The sequence below is a fragment of the Andrographis paniculata genome, unplaced genomic scaffold (genome assembly GCF_009805555.1).
Source record: "Andrographis paniculata isolate CXL003 unplaced genomic scaffold, ASM980555v1 Contig32END, whole genome shotgun sequence".
Taxonomy (NCBI): Eukaryota; Viridiplantae; Streptophyta; class Magnoliopsida; order Lamiales; family Acanthaceae; genus Andrographis; species Andrographis paniculata.
The window spans coordinates 5,407,736-5,422,979 of NW_026137565.1; the positions used below are offsets into that span (position 1 = coordinate 5,407,736).

Below are 15,244 nucleotides of genomic sequence, written 5' to 3' on the forward strand. Positions count from 1 at the left end.
ATTGAATTTGTTTGTATAGTATTTTATTTTAATATAACTTTTTATATAAAATATAAAAAATTATATAAGTAATATAAAAAATGTTATTTTATATTAAATATTAATTTTTATAAAATAATAAAATATAATATTATATATGATGAAAATTGCGTGGAGAAAAAAATGGTGGACACCCCCACTCGTAGAATTAGTAGAGAAACCCATACGACGACGTTTTAATCATCCCGAACCAGGTCCAAATCAGCCCATCATTCCAGATTCAGAATTTCATAATATAATACAGCCGACCAGCATTGCCAATTCTTGATTGATAACAGCCTTGCTTGTTAGTGATTACGCGTGTCGAAGTCGACGATTATGCCGGACAAACTTTGCCGGTGTTTTGGAGCGCTGCCTGTCGGGTCCGGTTGAAAACCCCGCGCAGATTTTGGCGACAAGCCAATACGCTTTTCGTTATCGTACGATTCCACTTAATTCCAATCTATAAGGTAGCGATCTTTCTGAATTGCCCGAAGTTAAAGGGCATGCACATTCGGTACTTTTTACTTTCGTCGCATAGGTTTCAATTTTGGGGGCGAAATACTGCGTCACTTACGTTTTGTGTATTCTTGTTCGATCATGTCTTGAAGGACTCCACCTCTTGTTTTAGCGGTATAAAATTTGAATTGCAGGCTTGGATATGGGATGATTTTATTTATTTATCGATTTATCCAGATTTTGGCTCTTGTATGATCTTGTTTGTTTACGTGTTAGCTCATGGTTTATGCATTAAAGATCCATGCTATTGGGTCCTTCTATGTCTGTTCACTGTTTGTATGACGTATTCACCTACAAATGACAACATATCTTTTAATCTTTTAGAGGGAATTTTATATTTCAAGTGTGTTGTTTGAAAGGCTTCTTTTGATTAACGGTTACAAGTTTCTGCAATTTCCAAATAGAGTTTGAAGGCTTCTTTTGATTAAAATGGTTGAATAACACATTAATGTTAGGAGAGGATAAGTTTGTTATGAATTGACTTAATTATTTAAAGCTAGATGATGAACATGTATGATCATTCCATCCATTAATTTTTATAATTACTGTGGCTGAAAACCTTCTATTTTTGTGTTGAATAAGTGAGATGGCAAACTCTGGAGATCCTTGGGTAAGGGAATACAATGAAGCTGTCAAACTTGCTGATGATATCACTCATATGATATCTGAAAGGAGTTCGGCGCCTGCAACTGGGCCAGAAGCACAGCGTCATTCATCTGCAATACGGAGGAAGATAACCATACTCGGAACCAGATTGGATAGCTTACAGTCTCTTTTGTCGAAACTTCCTGGAAGGCAGCCTCTGTAAGTTTTTATATTTTAATTGATGCTTCAAACAGGTGTCAAGCCTTCTATAGGAATGATCGCGTTTGATTTTATTTAGAATGATGCTATAAAGAGGTTAAGGAATAAACAGCTGTGTGCAGCACCTATAAGCCATTAAGACACTTCTTGATTTTGTATGATGTTCTTCATGAATGCTTAATCATTTTGAACATCTTTTTTTGTTCAATGGGGAGGAAGACCAATGTAGCACAAGTGTGCAGCTGGGATGAGAGAGATTGAAACTATGTCGTTAACTGAAATTATGGTGGAAGAATGAAATTCAAATGCAAATCGGGTACTCTAAATAATAAATAAACAATGACCTGATTTGGTGATGTCCAGGATATAAAAGCAACTATTGTGTCTAGTTTTTGGTTGCATTCATTATAACACTTGTTTATATGACTCAGTTTTAATTCTGGTTTGTACTCATACTTTCTTACCTGGCATTTCGTACGCAGGAGTGAAAAGGAAATGAACCGCCGTAGGGACATGGTTGCCACATTGCGATCAAAAGTAAACCAAATGGCCTCAACATTAAACATGTCAAACTTTGCAAATCGAGACAGCTTACTAGGGCCAGAGATTAAGCCTGCTGACGCCATGAGCAGAGCAGCTGGTCTTGACAACCATGGCGTTGTTGGTCTACAACGACAAATCATGAGAGGCTAGTTGTTCTATCTTTGAGCTAAACCCTTTTTTTTCCTTTATGGTATTAATGACATAGGTTACACGATGTATTTTTTAATTGCAGAACAAGATGACGGCCTTGAGAAATTGGAGGAGACAGTCATAAGCACGAAACATATTGCATTGGCGGTGAATGAAGAGCTTGATCTGCACACCAGACTTATTGTAAATTCTGTTGTTTCTATCTATACAGCGTGTGCCATTTTTCCATACCCAAGAAGATACTTATTCGAAGCTCTAACTCTTTATATTTTCGGATGCAGGATAACCTTGATCAACATGTTGAAGCTACTGACTCCAGACTACAAGTGAGATTTTTTTCTGAAAATTTTTCAAATCATAACAAAGCCTTGTTACACTCAATATCTCAGTATGACACTATCCTTATCATCTTATAAGGGGATCTCCATACAAAATTAATTCTTGACAATTTTAGGGAGAAACATACTAAAAAAAAACAATACCTTCTGTATATGCATTTAAATTGAAGTGGAAAGGAGTGGATCCAGTAGATCTACTGTGGATCCTTTCATGATACTTTTGATTAAACTTTCAAAAAGTCCGTACAATGCTTGATCAATGTACAAGTATAAACATGGCAGCTCCCGAGCAGTTTGACTTACATTCTTTGTATTTGTGTTCCTAACAGCGAGTGCAGAAGAGGCTGGGGGTACTGAGCAAACGAACAAGGGGAGGCTGCTCGTGCTTGTGCCTGATGTTATCGGTAATAGCCATCGTCGTTTTAGTCGTGGTGGTGTATGTCCTTATCAAATATCTATAGTGTATAGAGAAGGAGGGAGGAGTGGTTGATGCTCTCAGTTAGTTGCTCTTTTGTTTTCTGTTAGCAGTTGAAGAGCCTTTTTGGTATCCTCAGCTTTCTGTTCCTTGTTTGCTTTATTCTTTTCCTAATATTTTTTCTGAAGTTCTTTGGTATACTTGTTTCCTTGAGGAAAAAAAAATTATATAATATATGTTGTGTCAGTGTGAATGTTTTTAATTATTATTATTATTTTATTTTTATGACGTTGGAATCGCAGCCGCCATGGTACGAATAAATCCCATCGAACTTAATACCTGCAAATGATAAAACAAATTACACTGGACAATCACGTGTGTTTTCAATATTCTCCCTTGGACAGATTTGTATTTGTATTGGACAAACCATTTAAGAAATATTATTAATAGTGGGTCGAATTGGACGGAGAAAGTATTATACACATTAAATGATATATCTAATTAAGTACTTCATTCGTCACATAAAATATTTTTTTAATTTTACTTTATTAGTGTAAAAAATAATAATATTTGTGTAATAATAATAATAAAAAAAAAGTAAGAATATTTTATAATGAAAATAAAAGTATTAGTTTAGAACATAAAAAATGATAAAAGACCAAACCGTAAACACACTATTTATCTATACTCAATGGTTAGATATAAAATAAAATTAATCGGAAGGGTAAAAATTTTGTTGCGTAATAACACATCATATTTGAATCGATGAACCTTTGAATCTGTTGTGGCCGGCGTCGGACGTTGCCCTCATCGTACAGTGTACCGGTGGGCGATTGGATAGCTTCAAAGTACGTCTTGCAGTGATTTGCACACTGCCTGGAAATTATATCCGAAGGGATTTACATCCATCTTGTACTACTGTTGATTTAGGGTTTTCGTGGCGGGCTGTCAAACATTGGATTTACTCCCCCCAATTTGGCACTCGACAAATGCTCAAAGGAAAGCTGATTGTGCTTTGAGCAATTGCACGATCGCAATTGTATGCTTATTGATGCACGAATTCTCTTATTGTGGGGAAAATAAGGAAATTGAGCATGAGCATCGTTCCGAATGAAACAATCGAAGTGATTGCACAGAGTATAGGCATCTCCAACTTATCTCCAGATGTCTTGCCTGCTCTGGCCGCCGATGTGGAGTACCGCATTCGCGAAATCATGCAGGTTAGTGTTTCCTGCTCGAGCATTTTGATATTCACGGTTGCTTTCTTCTCTAGTTTCTCAATTACTGTTTTGAAAGATTCAGAATTTGTCCTTTCGTAATTGAAGGATTTAGCGTGTGTGCGGTTTTCGAATTGATGCAGGAAGCAATCAAATCCATGAGACATTCTCGAAGAACTACTTTAACGACGGAAGACGTGGATAGTGCGCTTGCAATAAGAAACGTCGAGGTTTTGGTTACACTCCTGAAGCTCTCATGCTATTTTATTCCTTATTTTTGGGGAAAAATTGTTGCTTGGCTGCACTTTTTTAGTTGCCTTGTATTTGGAGTTTGATGGTTCTGATGGTTTTTAGTAACTCATACAGCCAATATATGGATTTGCATCTGGAGATCCACTGCGATTCGCTAGAGCCGCAGGTCACAAGGATTTGTTCTATATTGAAGAAAAGGATGTGGAATTCAAGGAGGTATGGGTTGGATTTTATGTTTCTTGAGATTAAGACTTGGCTACTAAGTTTTTATGCCTTTCAGGTGATTGAGGCACCCCTACCTAAGGCCCCATTAGACACCTCGGTGGTTGCACACTGGTTAGCCATTGAAGGAGTTCAGCCTGTTATTCCAGAAAATCCTCCTCCTGAAGCTCTTCAGAGTATTAATTTCTCATTTTCAATAATAAATTATATAAGCACTCTAAGCAGAATAGCTAAAACTGGAAGCTATTCGTTATCCACATGGATGATAGATTGGTTCTCTTTTAATTCTTTCGCTGTTGAAAGGCCCGGTGTACCTTAGCGTTGTTGTGTAGGTTCTTTGTGCTACTGATCCTTAGATAATGAAGCTCTTTTGGATGTCAGGCTTTTCAATGCCTTCTGATACCCGGAAAACTGAATTCAAAGATGATGGAGTTCCTGTTGACATTAAATTGCCGATTAAGCATGTGCTTTCGAGGGAGCTGAAGGTACTAGTGGCAATTTTTATGTGCGTTTTTTTTTTTTTTTTTTTTTTTTTTTTTTTTTATCACTGATAATATTGCATAAAAGCTAATAATCCATTAACTGATGGGTGGTGCAGCTTTACTTTGATAAGATCTCAGAGTTGACTCTTAATAGATCAGACTCCCCAGTGTTTAAACAAGCATTACTGAGCTTGGCAACTGACTCAGGAATTCATCCATTGGTCCCCTATTTCACATTTTTTGTTGCGGATGAGGTAAAAAATGAGCGACTATAGAACTTGAGTAATGGTACTGTACATGGTGATGGCTATTAACTTTTAGTAATGGCAGGTCTCTAACAACTTGAATAATTTTACACGCCTTTTTGCTTTGATGCGTGTTGTTTGGAGCCTTCTACGAAATCCACACATACATGTCGAACCATATGTAAGTTTTATTTGCTTTTTTTCTATTTTCAGTCTTCCTTTTTCTTATTGTTTTCCGACTTCTAAGCAATAGTGATCCCTTGTCTGTGGGTTTTAGCTATTCTATAAGTTTCTGTTTTCCGAACCTGCATTAGCCTTTTTTAAACCTTTTACTTGAGAATGTAAGTTTTGTAAATTTCTGATTTCTCTCTTTTTGTGATTTAATTAGCTTCACCAATTAATGCCCTCAATCATGACATGCTTGGTGGCCAAAAGATTGGGAAACAGATTCTCCGACAACCACTGGAATCTAAGAAAGTTCACTGCAAACCTGCTTGCTTCGATATGCAAGAGGCGAGACTCCTTTGTACTTCTTTGCAATAACATAATGAATTCTATAATCCATTCACATTTTCTATTTATTTTGTGGGTAGATTTAGGTCATATCTTTACTTAAATTCCTTGCATGGCTGAATTTTTGCAGATTTGGCCATGTTTATCATGATCTCCAGCCACGTGTGTCGAGGACGTTGCTACATGCTTTCTTGGACCCGTCCAAAGCTCTTACGCAACATTATGGTGCTATTCAAGGGCTAGCAGCCCTTGGGCCTAATGTGGTTGGTATTTTGTGCTGTTTTCTTCTCCGTAACTCTCTCTTTCTCTGTTTTGTTTTTTTTTTTTTTGAATGGACACATTCGGAATTGTGTATCTATGTTATCTTGTGCATACATATATCTAATTGGAGGATGAATTTGGTTCAAAAAATTGGTTAGATACGATTGCTTTTGCTGCCCAACCTTGAGGCTTATATGCGACTTCTGGAGCCAGAAATGCAGTTAGAGAAACAAAATAATGAAGCAAAGAGGCATGAAGCCTGGCTTGTCTACGGGGCACTAATGGTAGGATATAACCTCTTGATTTTCATTACCGCATTTAGTTACAACGATCGTCAGTTGGCACGCCACCTTTCATCAAGTCTCAAATTGTTGGCCCCAATCACTACAATGAAACTTTTTGATTGTGTAGACGTGGTAGAATCAAATAGATGGACGTTGTGGTAGAATAGATAATAAATAGTTCTTTTCACCTTCATTTTATGCATTTGGTATTCGACATATTTGGTACAAGTATAACCTAACTGATCAGGTTTTTTATTCGCAGTGTGCAGCCGGCCTCAGCTTGTACGATAGGTTAAAGATTATACCTTCTCTTACATCGACACCAGCCCATTCGATCTTGAAAAACAACCACAAAGTGCTGACTACAGGTTCAAGTACGATTATCTTACTCTTTCCCCGCTGCATTCACTACATATTCGGCAAAATATTTGTAGCCTCTACAAATGTTCTGATTCCAAATATAACAGCCACTTGGGATAATCTTTTTCTGTTTTTTCTTCAACGTGTCGAAGATAAGCGCAAGCCAAGCTTCGATAACACGGATCACCAACCACCGGAGAAGAAACTAGCAACGGACAGTTCTACAGGCTTGATTATGCCAACGGCACTCCCAGGGGACATGCCGGGAACGAGCAGTGGATATTCTGCAAACATGGATGCTTCTATGCAACGATCGAGGTCTGTAATGGACAATGTGGTCGGAACAAGCAGCGGAAACTTGAAGAGTACAGCATCTGTTGGCCGGATGTGGAAAAAGGATGCCTCCGCCGACGCCAGAGATTTTCTGCCTCGGCTTTATGAATATTTTGGCGAGTGTATGTTGTCGTTTGTACCGTGTCCGGAGGCATCTTTATTCTTGTGATCTTCAACGATGACTCGAACATTAAGTTCTAAATTAAAAATATGTATATATATATATATATATTATCTTATGTACTGTTTCTACGAATGGATTCTATAAATCAATTTTATCTACCAAAGTTCTCAACTTCGTTTCAAAAACTTTAAATATGAAACATTTAAGAACACAAAATATTATCGCGAAGAAATAAGTAAACACATCTTAAAAGTTTTCAAGATTTTTTTTTTTTAGTTTTTCTTTGTAATCATTTATTATTTGAACTTTATGTTCCTAACAATATATATTCTCATAGAATGTCGTATAAAATATTATTTAAATAAAAAAAAGTTCAAAACCTCTAAATCCAATCCAGATCCAAAGGAAATAAACCTAATGACAAGCAAATATAGCACACTTATTTCCCCGAAAAAACACGTAGTATATTATTTAAATAAAAAATCTAAACCTCCAAACCTATGATATCGACTCCTACAACCTAATGACAGCAACTATAGCACAATATGACCGTAAGTTTGAAGGCTGTTTTATCAATAAAGAATGAATACACAAAAAAATTGGCTCAAAATTATAGTTTGGGTATTTCTGCGTTCACCAAAAAATGTTATTCACTGCTCTTCCACTTGGGGTTCCATTTTAGAACCTGAAGCTTTTCATAGCGGTCGCATACGGTTCTCTTAGGGAAGATCATTCAGTTTCGTTCAAAATGGGGACGATGAGGGGCCTCATTTGTGACAGATACACAATTGCCCACCTACGCAGCAGCAGCAACAGATATATAAATTAGTTACCAGAAAAGTATGATCAAAGAAACAGGTAATGGAACAAGCATATCTCCACCGATTCCATCAACATTTTCCAACTAAATAGACGAATACAGTTTGAAATAATTCCCATAGATGAATAATGTTGCATGCATTAGTGAAGGATGGTTCTTAGTTAATAGGCAAAGTGATCACAAGAACATAACTACTGACCACAGAAGAGAAATATTTTGTGATTTAAGTACAGAAAGATGAATGCTGCATGCATTAATTCATTGTTCACTAATTAGCAAAACTATGCATAATGCAACATACAGGGGAAAAATAGTAGTAGTTATTTTCCTCTATTACTCTATCAAATTGTGACAACTTCATTCTCGAGATCTCCTATAAGTGGCAAAGAAGCATGAATAAAAGCCAAAAGTGAACTGCCTTAAATTCAGCTGGTATAGTTTGTAAAAGATTCAACATCTGATATAATTACGATTCCATTGATTTTCTCCACATATTTATTTTTATATATAACTACAGCATAACAACATTCTAAATTGCAATATATCACAAAGATTTAGATAAAGAGGAGCATCCCCTGACTATACATGTTTGATTCTGTATTTATGTGTCCAGGAGTAGATTTGGGATCTCATTATCTTAAGATGTCCGAGCCTCCAAGGAAGCAAAATTATCTTATCTTAACAAGGAGAAGAATGCTACGGTCCCCTCATACACACATACATAATCTACTTGTCAGAAATCATGAAGCAGAATAAGAATGAAGGACAAATAAAATGCATCACGCTAGATGGGATTAAGTAAGAAGGCCATTTATTGTAAAAGCATAAGATCGCATGCACAGAAAGAATTGCGAATGAGTCAATGCTCGTAATTATCTTTCATCTCAAACAAGGGTAATGAACTTACATCATCCAACAGCACACCGTTGCAGTAATAACTAGCGTTAGGTGTAACCTGCACGAATAGAATTAGTTGTATGTTAACAGTAGCCATAAATTGCAGAATTAATGGTCTCAAACGATTTCATGTAAGGTGGATATGACAATATACACTTTCACCTTCTTCATAACTAAGTGAAATAAAAAGAGTTGGTAAGTTCCAAAAGAATCAACACCTCAATGGTGAGATTTTCATCTTACACCATCGAACTCAATGACAGGCTTTTCATTCCCATAAATAGACAGTTCCTTTACACACTGAGTTCACCATTATATGCAAGAAAAAGAAATCAGATCAAATTTATCATGATAAATAAATACCATCAACGCAACTTAATGTTTCATCCTCACTAACAATTCAACTTTGAACTTACTACACTATACTCCCTTCATCTGCCAAAATTATGTCAATTTTTCTTTTTTTGGTTCTCATCTAACCTTATGCATTGTCGTTTAATAGTAATAATAGAACACTTTATCAACCCACAATTTTATTACCAGACTTTAACATATAATAATTATTTTGTCACGCCTTTTCTACTTCCTCAACTACATTTATTTCTTTTCGTTAATAAATTTCTTATAATACCCTTACTTTACTATTTACATATCCAATTTTTATATTAAGATATCATTATTTCGCTCAACTAAAACCACCTAATTATGGCAGGTGGAAGCAGTATCTTTTTCCGTTCAAAACACCATATCTATTTCTTTCCATTAAGAAAAAAAAATTCAAATTCCACACAATCCAAAAACCAACTATACAAAACCTATATACTGATAAAGTAACTAAAGAATAATCACTTCTGCTATCACTTAGACAAAGGAATAATATTTAGCTGATGTTCACAAAACATACTTACAAAGAATAATTAGCCATCGAGTTATTTAAAAAAAAGAAAAAAAAAAGAAGAAGAATTAGCCATCCATGACTGGAATTAATCCAGACCAATCCAAACTCATATGAATGCATTGTTAACTAATCTTTGACGCTCATATGGCTCTAGATGTTAGTTGCCTGCACCATACATCATACATGCAAACTGTTCAAGCCTATGGGTAAAAGAAACATCCCAAAAGTGAAGAGTGTAAACATACAGATTCGTAGAGGGCCCTCTGTTGAAGCAGATTCTGGTGCAGAGTGATGCAATGATTCCAACAACTACAAAAATTAGGGTAGTAACCAGAAACCCCATCTCCAGCGACCGGTTCCCAACAAACACCAGTTAAACACTTTTTCCTGCGAGCAGAATTATCAGACAACAAATTCAATAAGCAGATTCATGAATGCGATCAAAATTACTAGTTTCAAACACCAGCTTCTGTCACACAAACAAAAAAAGGTAATGTCGAAAGCAAAATTACTGATTCAAAACTTCTCGAGGTGAAACTATTTAATCGGATCACGAGACTTCGATGAATACCTTACAGATAAAGAAACAAATAGGAACTCCTGGACCAACACAATCTAACGACTAGATAGATGATCCGTCGGTATCCTAAACTCAGGCGACCGGCGTAACTCCCCTCAAAGTTGCTCGATCCGGCGTCGCTTGGACAAGTTTCGATATCCTCCCAAGAGAGTGAATCAACGCGCGCAATTCCGGACCTTAAGTTAATGTTGGGCTTTAATGATCTATCTATATTGGGCCTTAATTTTGGGCCTAATCCTCAACCTAATTGTTTGTTGGGCCTTTCTTTAACTATCATTGCACTTAGATTTGGGCTTTAGGGCTTCACTTTTTGTTGGGTCTTCCTTCGTAATGTTTTTCAATTGGATCTGCATTTAATTTGGGCTTTTGTTCTACCCATGATTTTATGAATTACCATTATGCAGAATAAGACATTTTCAGTGACCGGTAGTCCTAAACCCTCAAACAATACTCCCATTTTGTCTCATTTTTATTTTTTAACTATCTCTCTAATTTTTTATAAAATTATTTCACAATTTTCAAAATAAAGAGTATTTTTGTCTTTTAATACTTTTAAGCTCATTATTAATATAATGATATTGTTATTTCATTCTCTTACTTATTCCAAATGTATCTACCGTTATGAGACAGATGAAGTATACACATGGCGTATATAATTAGGATTTTAATGATTTGTTTGGATTTTGAAAAGTCCGTAAACTTAAGTGGATTTATATATTCTATATAATTTATGCAAGAGTTTAATTAATTTTGTTTATTGATTTATATGAATTTTGATAGATTTGATTAAATTATTTATTGATTTCTCTAGACTTCATTAGAGTTTATAAATTTGTAAATTAAATACTTTTTTATTGATTTATATAACTTCAAATATATGCAATACACTTGAAAAGTACATTAGTTCTCAATAAATATATTTATTATTATTCTCATTGTTATTTTATTTTAATAATAATAATAATATTTTTAAATTTATATTTTTTGTTATAGTATTATTTTGATCGGATTTATTATATTATATATATTCAGCGTAATTCATTTTTATTTTGTAAGAATCTATTTAATTGTTATTCTTATTATTTATATGATTTTTTATACAAAACAAATATTTATAAATAAAATCACATTAATATTACAATTTTTATTAATTAAAATTAAAAATAAAATAATTAAAAATAAATAAACATAAAATAACATTGTCAAATATAATCGGTGATTTTTTAACTGACGGAATTGAAATCGAAATAAGAAAATATAAATTAAAATTATGAAAAATTTAATTTTGATTTAATATTTCCAAACATTAAAACTAATAATATTAATTCAAACCATTCGAGCAAGTTTATTTGTTATTATATATATATAATTTTTAATATTATTTCAAATATATAAAACTTTAAAATATTTGTAATTTTTTTATTAAACATTTAAATTTTCTTATCTTATTGATATTATTATAATAAAATAATAAATACATATAAAATAGTAAATAGTTATTAATGCTATAAATAAAATAATATGTACTTTTTTATTAATTTTGAGAATCCATTGAAATTTCACTCTCATTTTAAGAGATTCTATAAAGTGTAATTTGTTAACAATTTTATTAAAAAATCCAATGAATTTTTAAAAGTTCATGAATTGTTGAATATACCAAAATTTAAAAAGACCTTTTAAAATTTGAATTGAATGCACCCAAATTTTAAGAATCCACATCAAATAAAATATATAATGAATTTTTAGTATTCAACTTGAATTGTTATTTTTAGTATTCAACTTGAATTGAACAAATATTTAAAATGTGTTTGAACTTAATCAAACAAATTTAATTAATTGAATTTTAGTTTAATTGAATGTAATATGTGACAGCATTTATACATTTATACTGGTCACTTCGTCCTATCCTATGTAATATGGATGTATTACTGTAGACACGAGAATTTAAATAAAGTATAATTAGTAAATAATTAAAAAGTATATTAGTAAAAATAATTAAAATTAAAATAAGTAAATTGTTTAATTAAAATTAAAAAAATTATAAAATTTAAAATACTTGCATAATTATATTTTCAAAAATAAAAAAGATAAATTATGTGTACCAGAAAAAAATATAAAATAAAAATAAATTATGTAGGACTAAGGGAGTACTTATAACTATTTATTATAATTAAGATATTTTATTTTATTTTATTTTTTTACGGACGGAGTACAAATTAATTTTGTTCTATCTATTCGGATTTTGCCCGGCCCATTTAACTTTGGTAATTAGCCAAGCATCACTAATTCTAGGCCCTTCTTCTTCAACAACTCTCCGGCGAATTTGAACTCTCCGATTACCCTCACATCGACGCCGTTCCGTATCAACGGCGGGAAAAACAACCAGAAGCTCGTCCCCGCCACAAACCCTAACGTCAGCGGCCCGCTTACCCACCACGTCAGCAGCCGACATTTCTTGGAGGCTATTGCCGCCTTCAGCAGGACCTCCACCGCCACGCCCACACCTTGAACCACGAAGAACATAGTCACTTCCCACGACGGCGGGATCGCCGGAGTTGTGTACCAGAATATCAACTCGTGCATAAGACCGGAGACAAGAAAAGCTGCTTCAACCGCCGCCAGAATGGACCACTCTCTTCCCAGCACCGGCGCCGTCACCGACCGGACCGGCTTGTACACCGCCTGCCGGAGTAGGTTTCCGGTGGCTATATTCCACCGCCGGCCCCAGAACTCCTGAAGCGAAATCGACAGGTACGGCTCGTCGGACGCCGGCTCGAGCTCCAAACCTAACATCGGGCGCACCAAGGCGCTAGAAATTTCGATCAAAATCTCGAGCTGGAGGAAGACCAGAACGCAATAGGCAGCCATCAAAATTTGGGGGTGGAGATGTTGGCGGCGATAGTACACCGTCGACATTAACGCGGCGGCGATCGGTATTCCGGTGGTCAGATTTATAGGCAATTTTTTCGACTTTCTGGAAGCTTCAACGACGTCGTTTTGAGGCTTAACCGTGAACGGAAACGCCGCCGCGGCGATGAAAACGGGGAACGACTTGGACGGCAGAGATGCAATCGGTCCCCGATCGAAGGCGAATAAGAGCAGCTTGAAATTAGCCAGCCAGGTGAAGAAGAAAGCCATCACCGCCGTGGCGAAGGTGGAGGCGACGTACCGCGGGAGCGCCATGAATACGCAGATGATCGGGAGCAGAGAAATTAACCTCCATTTTCCAGCGGGGAGTCTCGCCGGAAGTAATCTGCAGTAAGTGAAAGAGGCGATTAGGGAAAAGCAGAGGCGGAGCAGATTGCTGATTTCGCCGTCCATCGACGGGGACTAATTTGATTTAGGTCGTCGGAAAACGGGGAAAGGGGCTTGGAAAAAGAGGTCGGGGAAGGAGATGCTCCGCCGTCGAATTTGATTTAGGCTTTGCTGGAGTGGAGGAATCCTAAAAAAGGCTTGTGAATGGACTGTAGTGGTATTAACACTAATTGAAAAGACATATATGGCATTAGCCATTTTCAACTCTTCAATTCTATTTATTTATTCGATTTTAATTTCAAATGTGTAATTATTACAATAATTTTATTTTAATTATAATTTTATTTTTTATTATTATTCTTTAAATATTTAATTTTTTTATTATTTTAAATAACTTTTTATTTTTATAATTTAAAATAAAAAAAATTAAAAATTTTTAAAAAATAAAAATTAAATTTATAATTTTAAAATTAAAAATATTAAAAAAAGTAAAATAAAACAACGTCAAAAATTAACGTTGAATTTGCATCGATTGAAGACAACCCAACACATGGTGCTGAGTTGGAGATCTTAGTATCATAGCTAAAGAATATCATAGCTGGCAATGCCACGTACCAAAAATATAAAATACAATAATAATAATAAAAAAGGCATATACTACGATGCATACGTAATGACAGTAATGTAGCATCCATAAATTTTATTTATTATTAACTTTTTATTCATTTACTTTATAAATTTTAAATTTTCATTTTTTATAATCACTTTTATACTTTCATTTTCCTTTTTATTTTATTAATAATAAATACTATAAATTAATAAATTATTAATAATAAATTATAATATTAATTTTGTCTCATTTATTTTTTGCATGTTAATTTTGAAAATTAATTATTATATTAAAACACAGTATAAATTAACAAAAATAAAAGAAAAATACTTAAATTAGTGTCTAATAGTAATAGAATGACATTTGTAAAAAAATTATAAAATGTAAATGTAAATCTTAGGAGTTGAAAAATTAAGTATTATTTTTTATTTATATATAAGTAATATGGTTGGTAGTTTAAATATTTTTAGTATTATATATCAATATGCAATATAGGTATCATATTAAAAATAATTAAATTTTATATAATACAAATAAATAAAAATATATATTTATTTATAATTAACTTAAAATTAATTTTATAAAAAATAAATAGTTTAAAATATAAATAAAATAAAAAATTTTTTAATAAGTTATAAAAATTTAATTTAAATGATCTATATTTTTTAAAATATATTTAAGATAAATAAATTTATTTAAATAAAAATATTATAGACAAAATAAAAATCACATTTGTAACGGGTGAATGAAATATATTTTAAATTTTTTATTATAAAAGACAAATTAAGAATTATTTATTTATTATTATTATTATTAAAATCTGTGTCAATATTTAAATTTATATTTGAATAACAAAAAATATTTTTTATTTTTTACTATAAAAGACAGATTAAGAATTATTATTAATTATTATTATTATTATTATTAAAATCTGTGCAAAATATTTAAATTCATGTTTGAATAACAGAAAGAGAAATATATTTTAATATATTACAAATACTCCTATAATATGGATGTATTACTGTCTACTCTTTCCGTCCTATAATATGGATGTATTATTGTCTACTCTTTCCGTCCTATAATATGGATGTATTACTGTAGATA

At 33.3% G+C, this 15,244-nt stretch overlaps 4 protein-coding genes across 5 annotated transcripts; 2 read left to right on the top strand and 2 right to left on the bottom strand.

Moving 5' to 3' along the window:
- The first annotated feature begins 246 nt into the window (after positions 1 to 246).
- Positions 247 to 3,030, top strand: LOC127247771 (syntaxin-51-like). Of its 2 annotated transcripts, none has more exons than XM_051269783.1 (6): positions 247 to 488; positions 1,120 to 1,341; positions 1,824 to 2,029; positions 2,117 to 2,217; positions 2,316 to 2,360; positions 2,702 to 3,030. In XM_051269783.1, the coding sequence occupies exons 2-6, from the start codon at positions 1,124 to 1,126 to the stop codon at positions 2,831 to 2,833; spliced, it is 702 nt and encodes a 233-aa protein (XP_051125740.1). In that variant the 5' UTR covers positions 247 to 488; positions 1,120 to 1,123; the 3' UTR covers positions 2,834 to 3,030. The 2 variants fall into 2 exon arrangements, with proteins under 2 accessions (XP_051125740.1, XP_051125741.1); XM_051269784.1 differs by lacking the exon at positions 247 to 488 and adding an exon at positions 502 to 651.
- Positions 3,031 to 3,521: 491 nt separating this feature from the next.
- On the top strand, positions 3,522 to 7,199 carry LOC127248124 (transcription initiation factor TFIID subunit 6-like). The gene is made up of 12 exons (XM_051270336.1): positions 3,522 to 4,007; positions 4,148 to 4,234; positions 4,371 to 4,472; positions 4,537 to 4,654; positions 4,860 to 4,963; positions 5,077 to 5,214; positions 5,291 to 5,386; positions 5,594 to 5,718; positions 5,849 to 5,981; positions 6,138 to 6,263; positions 6,526 to 6,637; positions 6,776 to 7,199. The coding sequence occupies exons 1-12, from the start codon at positions 3,882 to 3,884 to the stop codon at positions 7,123 to 7,125; spliced, it is 1,617 nt and encodes a 538-aa protein (XP_051126293.1). The 5' UTR covers positions 3,522 to 3,881; the 3' UTR covers positions 7,126 to 7,199.
- A 301-nt stretch (positions 7,200 to 7,500) lies between these two features.
- LOC127247146 (V-type proton ATPase subunit e1-like) lies at positions 7,501 to 10,424 on the bottom strand. The gene is made up of 4 exons (XM_051268880.1): positions 10,267 to 10,424; positions 9,941 to 10,082; positions 8,808 to 8,855; positions 7,501 to 7,876 (listed from the first exon to the last, which is right to left on the bottom strand). The coding sequence occupies exons 2-4, from the start codon at positions 10,036 to 10,038 to the stop codon at positions 7,810 to 7,812; spliced, it is 213 nt and encodes a 70-aa protein (XP_051124837.1). The 5' UTR covers positions 10,039 to 10,082; positions 10,267 to 10,424; the 3' UTR covers positions 7,501 to 7,809.
- A 1,977-nt stretch (positions 10,425 to 12,401) lies between these two features.
- LOC127247732 (probable long-chain-alcohol O-fatty-acyltransferase 5) lies at positions 12,402 to 13,781 on the bottom strand. The gene has a single exon (XM_051269713.1). The coding sequence runs from the start codon at positions 13,594 to 13,596 to the stop codon at positions 12,544 to 12,546; it is 1,053 nt and encodes a 350-aa protein (XP_051125670.1). The 5' UTR covers positions 13,597 to 13,781; the 3' UTR covers positions 12,402 to 12,543.
- Positions 13,782 to 15,244: the final 1,463 nt, after the last annotated feature.

Bases quoted from the DNA above. Each gene is read 5' to 3' on its own strand.
- LOC127247771 (XM_051269783.1), top strand. From the start codon at position 1,124: ATGGCAAACTCTGGAGATCCTTGGGTAAGGGAATACAATGAAGCTGTC. The intron at 2,030-2,116 runs GCTAGTTGTTCT...TTTTAATTGCAG, and splicing joins ACAACGACAAATCATGAGAG to AACAAGATGACGGCCTTGAG. The intron at 2,361-2,701 runs GTGAGATTTTTT...TGTTCCTAACAG, and splicing joins CTACTGACTCCAGACTACAA to CGAGTGCAGAAGAGGCTGGG.
- LOC127248124 (XM_051270336.1), top strand. From the start codon at position 3,882: ATGAGCATCGTTCCGAATGAAACAATCGAAGTGATTGCACAGAGTATA. The intron at 4,964-5,076 runs GTACTAGTGGCA...TGGGTGGTGCAG, and splicing joins TGCTTTCGAGGGAGCTGAAG to CTTTACTTTGATAAGATCTC. The intron at 5,982-6,137 runs GTTGGTATTTTG...AAAATTGGTTAG, and splicing joins CAGCCCTTGGGCCTAATGTG to ATACGATTGCTTTTGCTGCC.
- LOC127247146 (XM_051268880.1), bottom strand. From the start codon at position 10,038: ATGGGGTTTCTGGTTACTACCCTAATTTTTGTAGTTGTTGGAATCATT. The intron at 8,856-9,940 runs GTATGTTTACAC...CTATTCGTGCAG, and splicing joins AGAGGGCCCTCTACGAATCT to GTTACACCTAACGCTAGTTA. The intron at 7,877-8,807 runs GTAAGTTCATTA...GCTGCTGCGTAG, and splicing joins ACGGTGTGCTGTTGGATGAT to GTGGGCAATTGTGTATCTGT.
- LOC127247732 (XM_051269713.1), bottom strand. From the start codon at position 13,596: ATGGACGGCGAAATCAGCAATCTGCTCCGCCTCTGCTTTTCCCTAATC.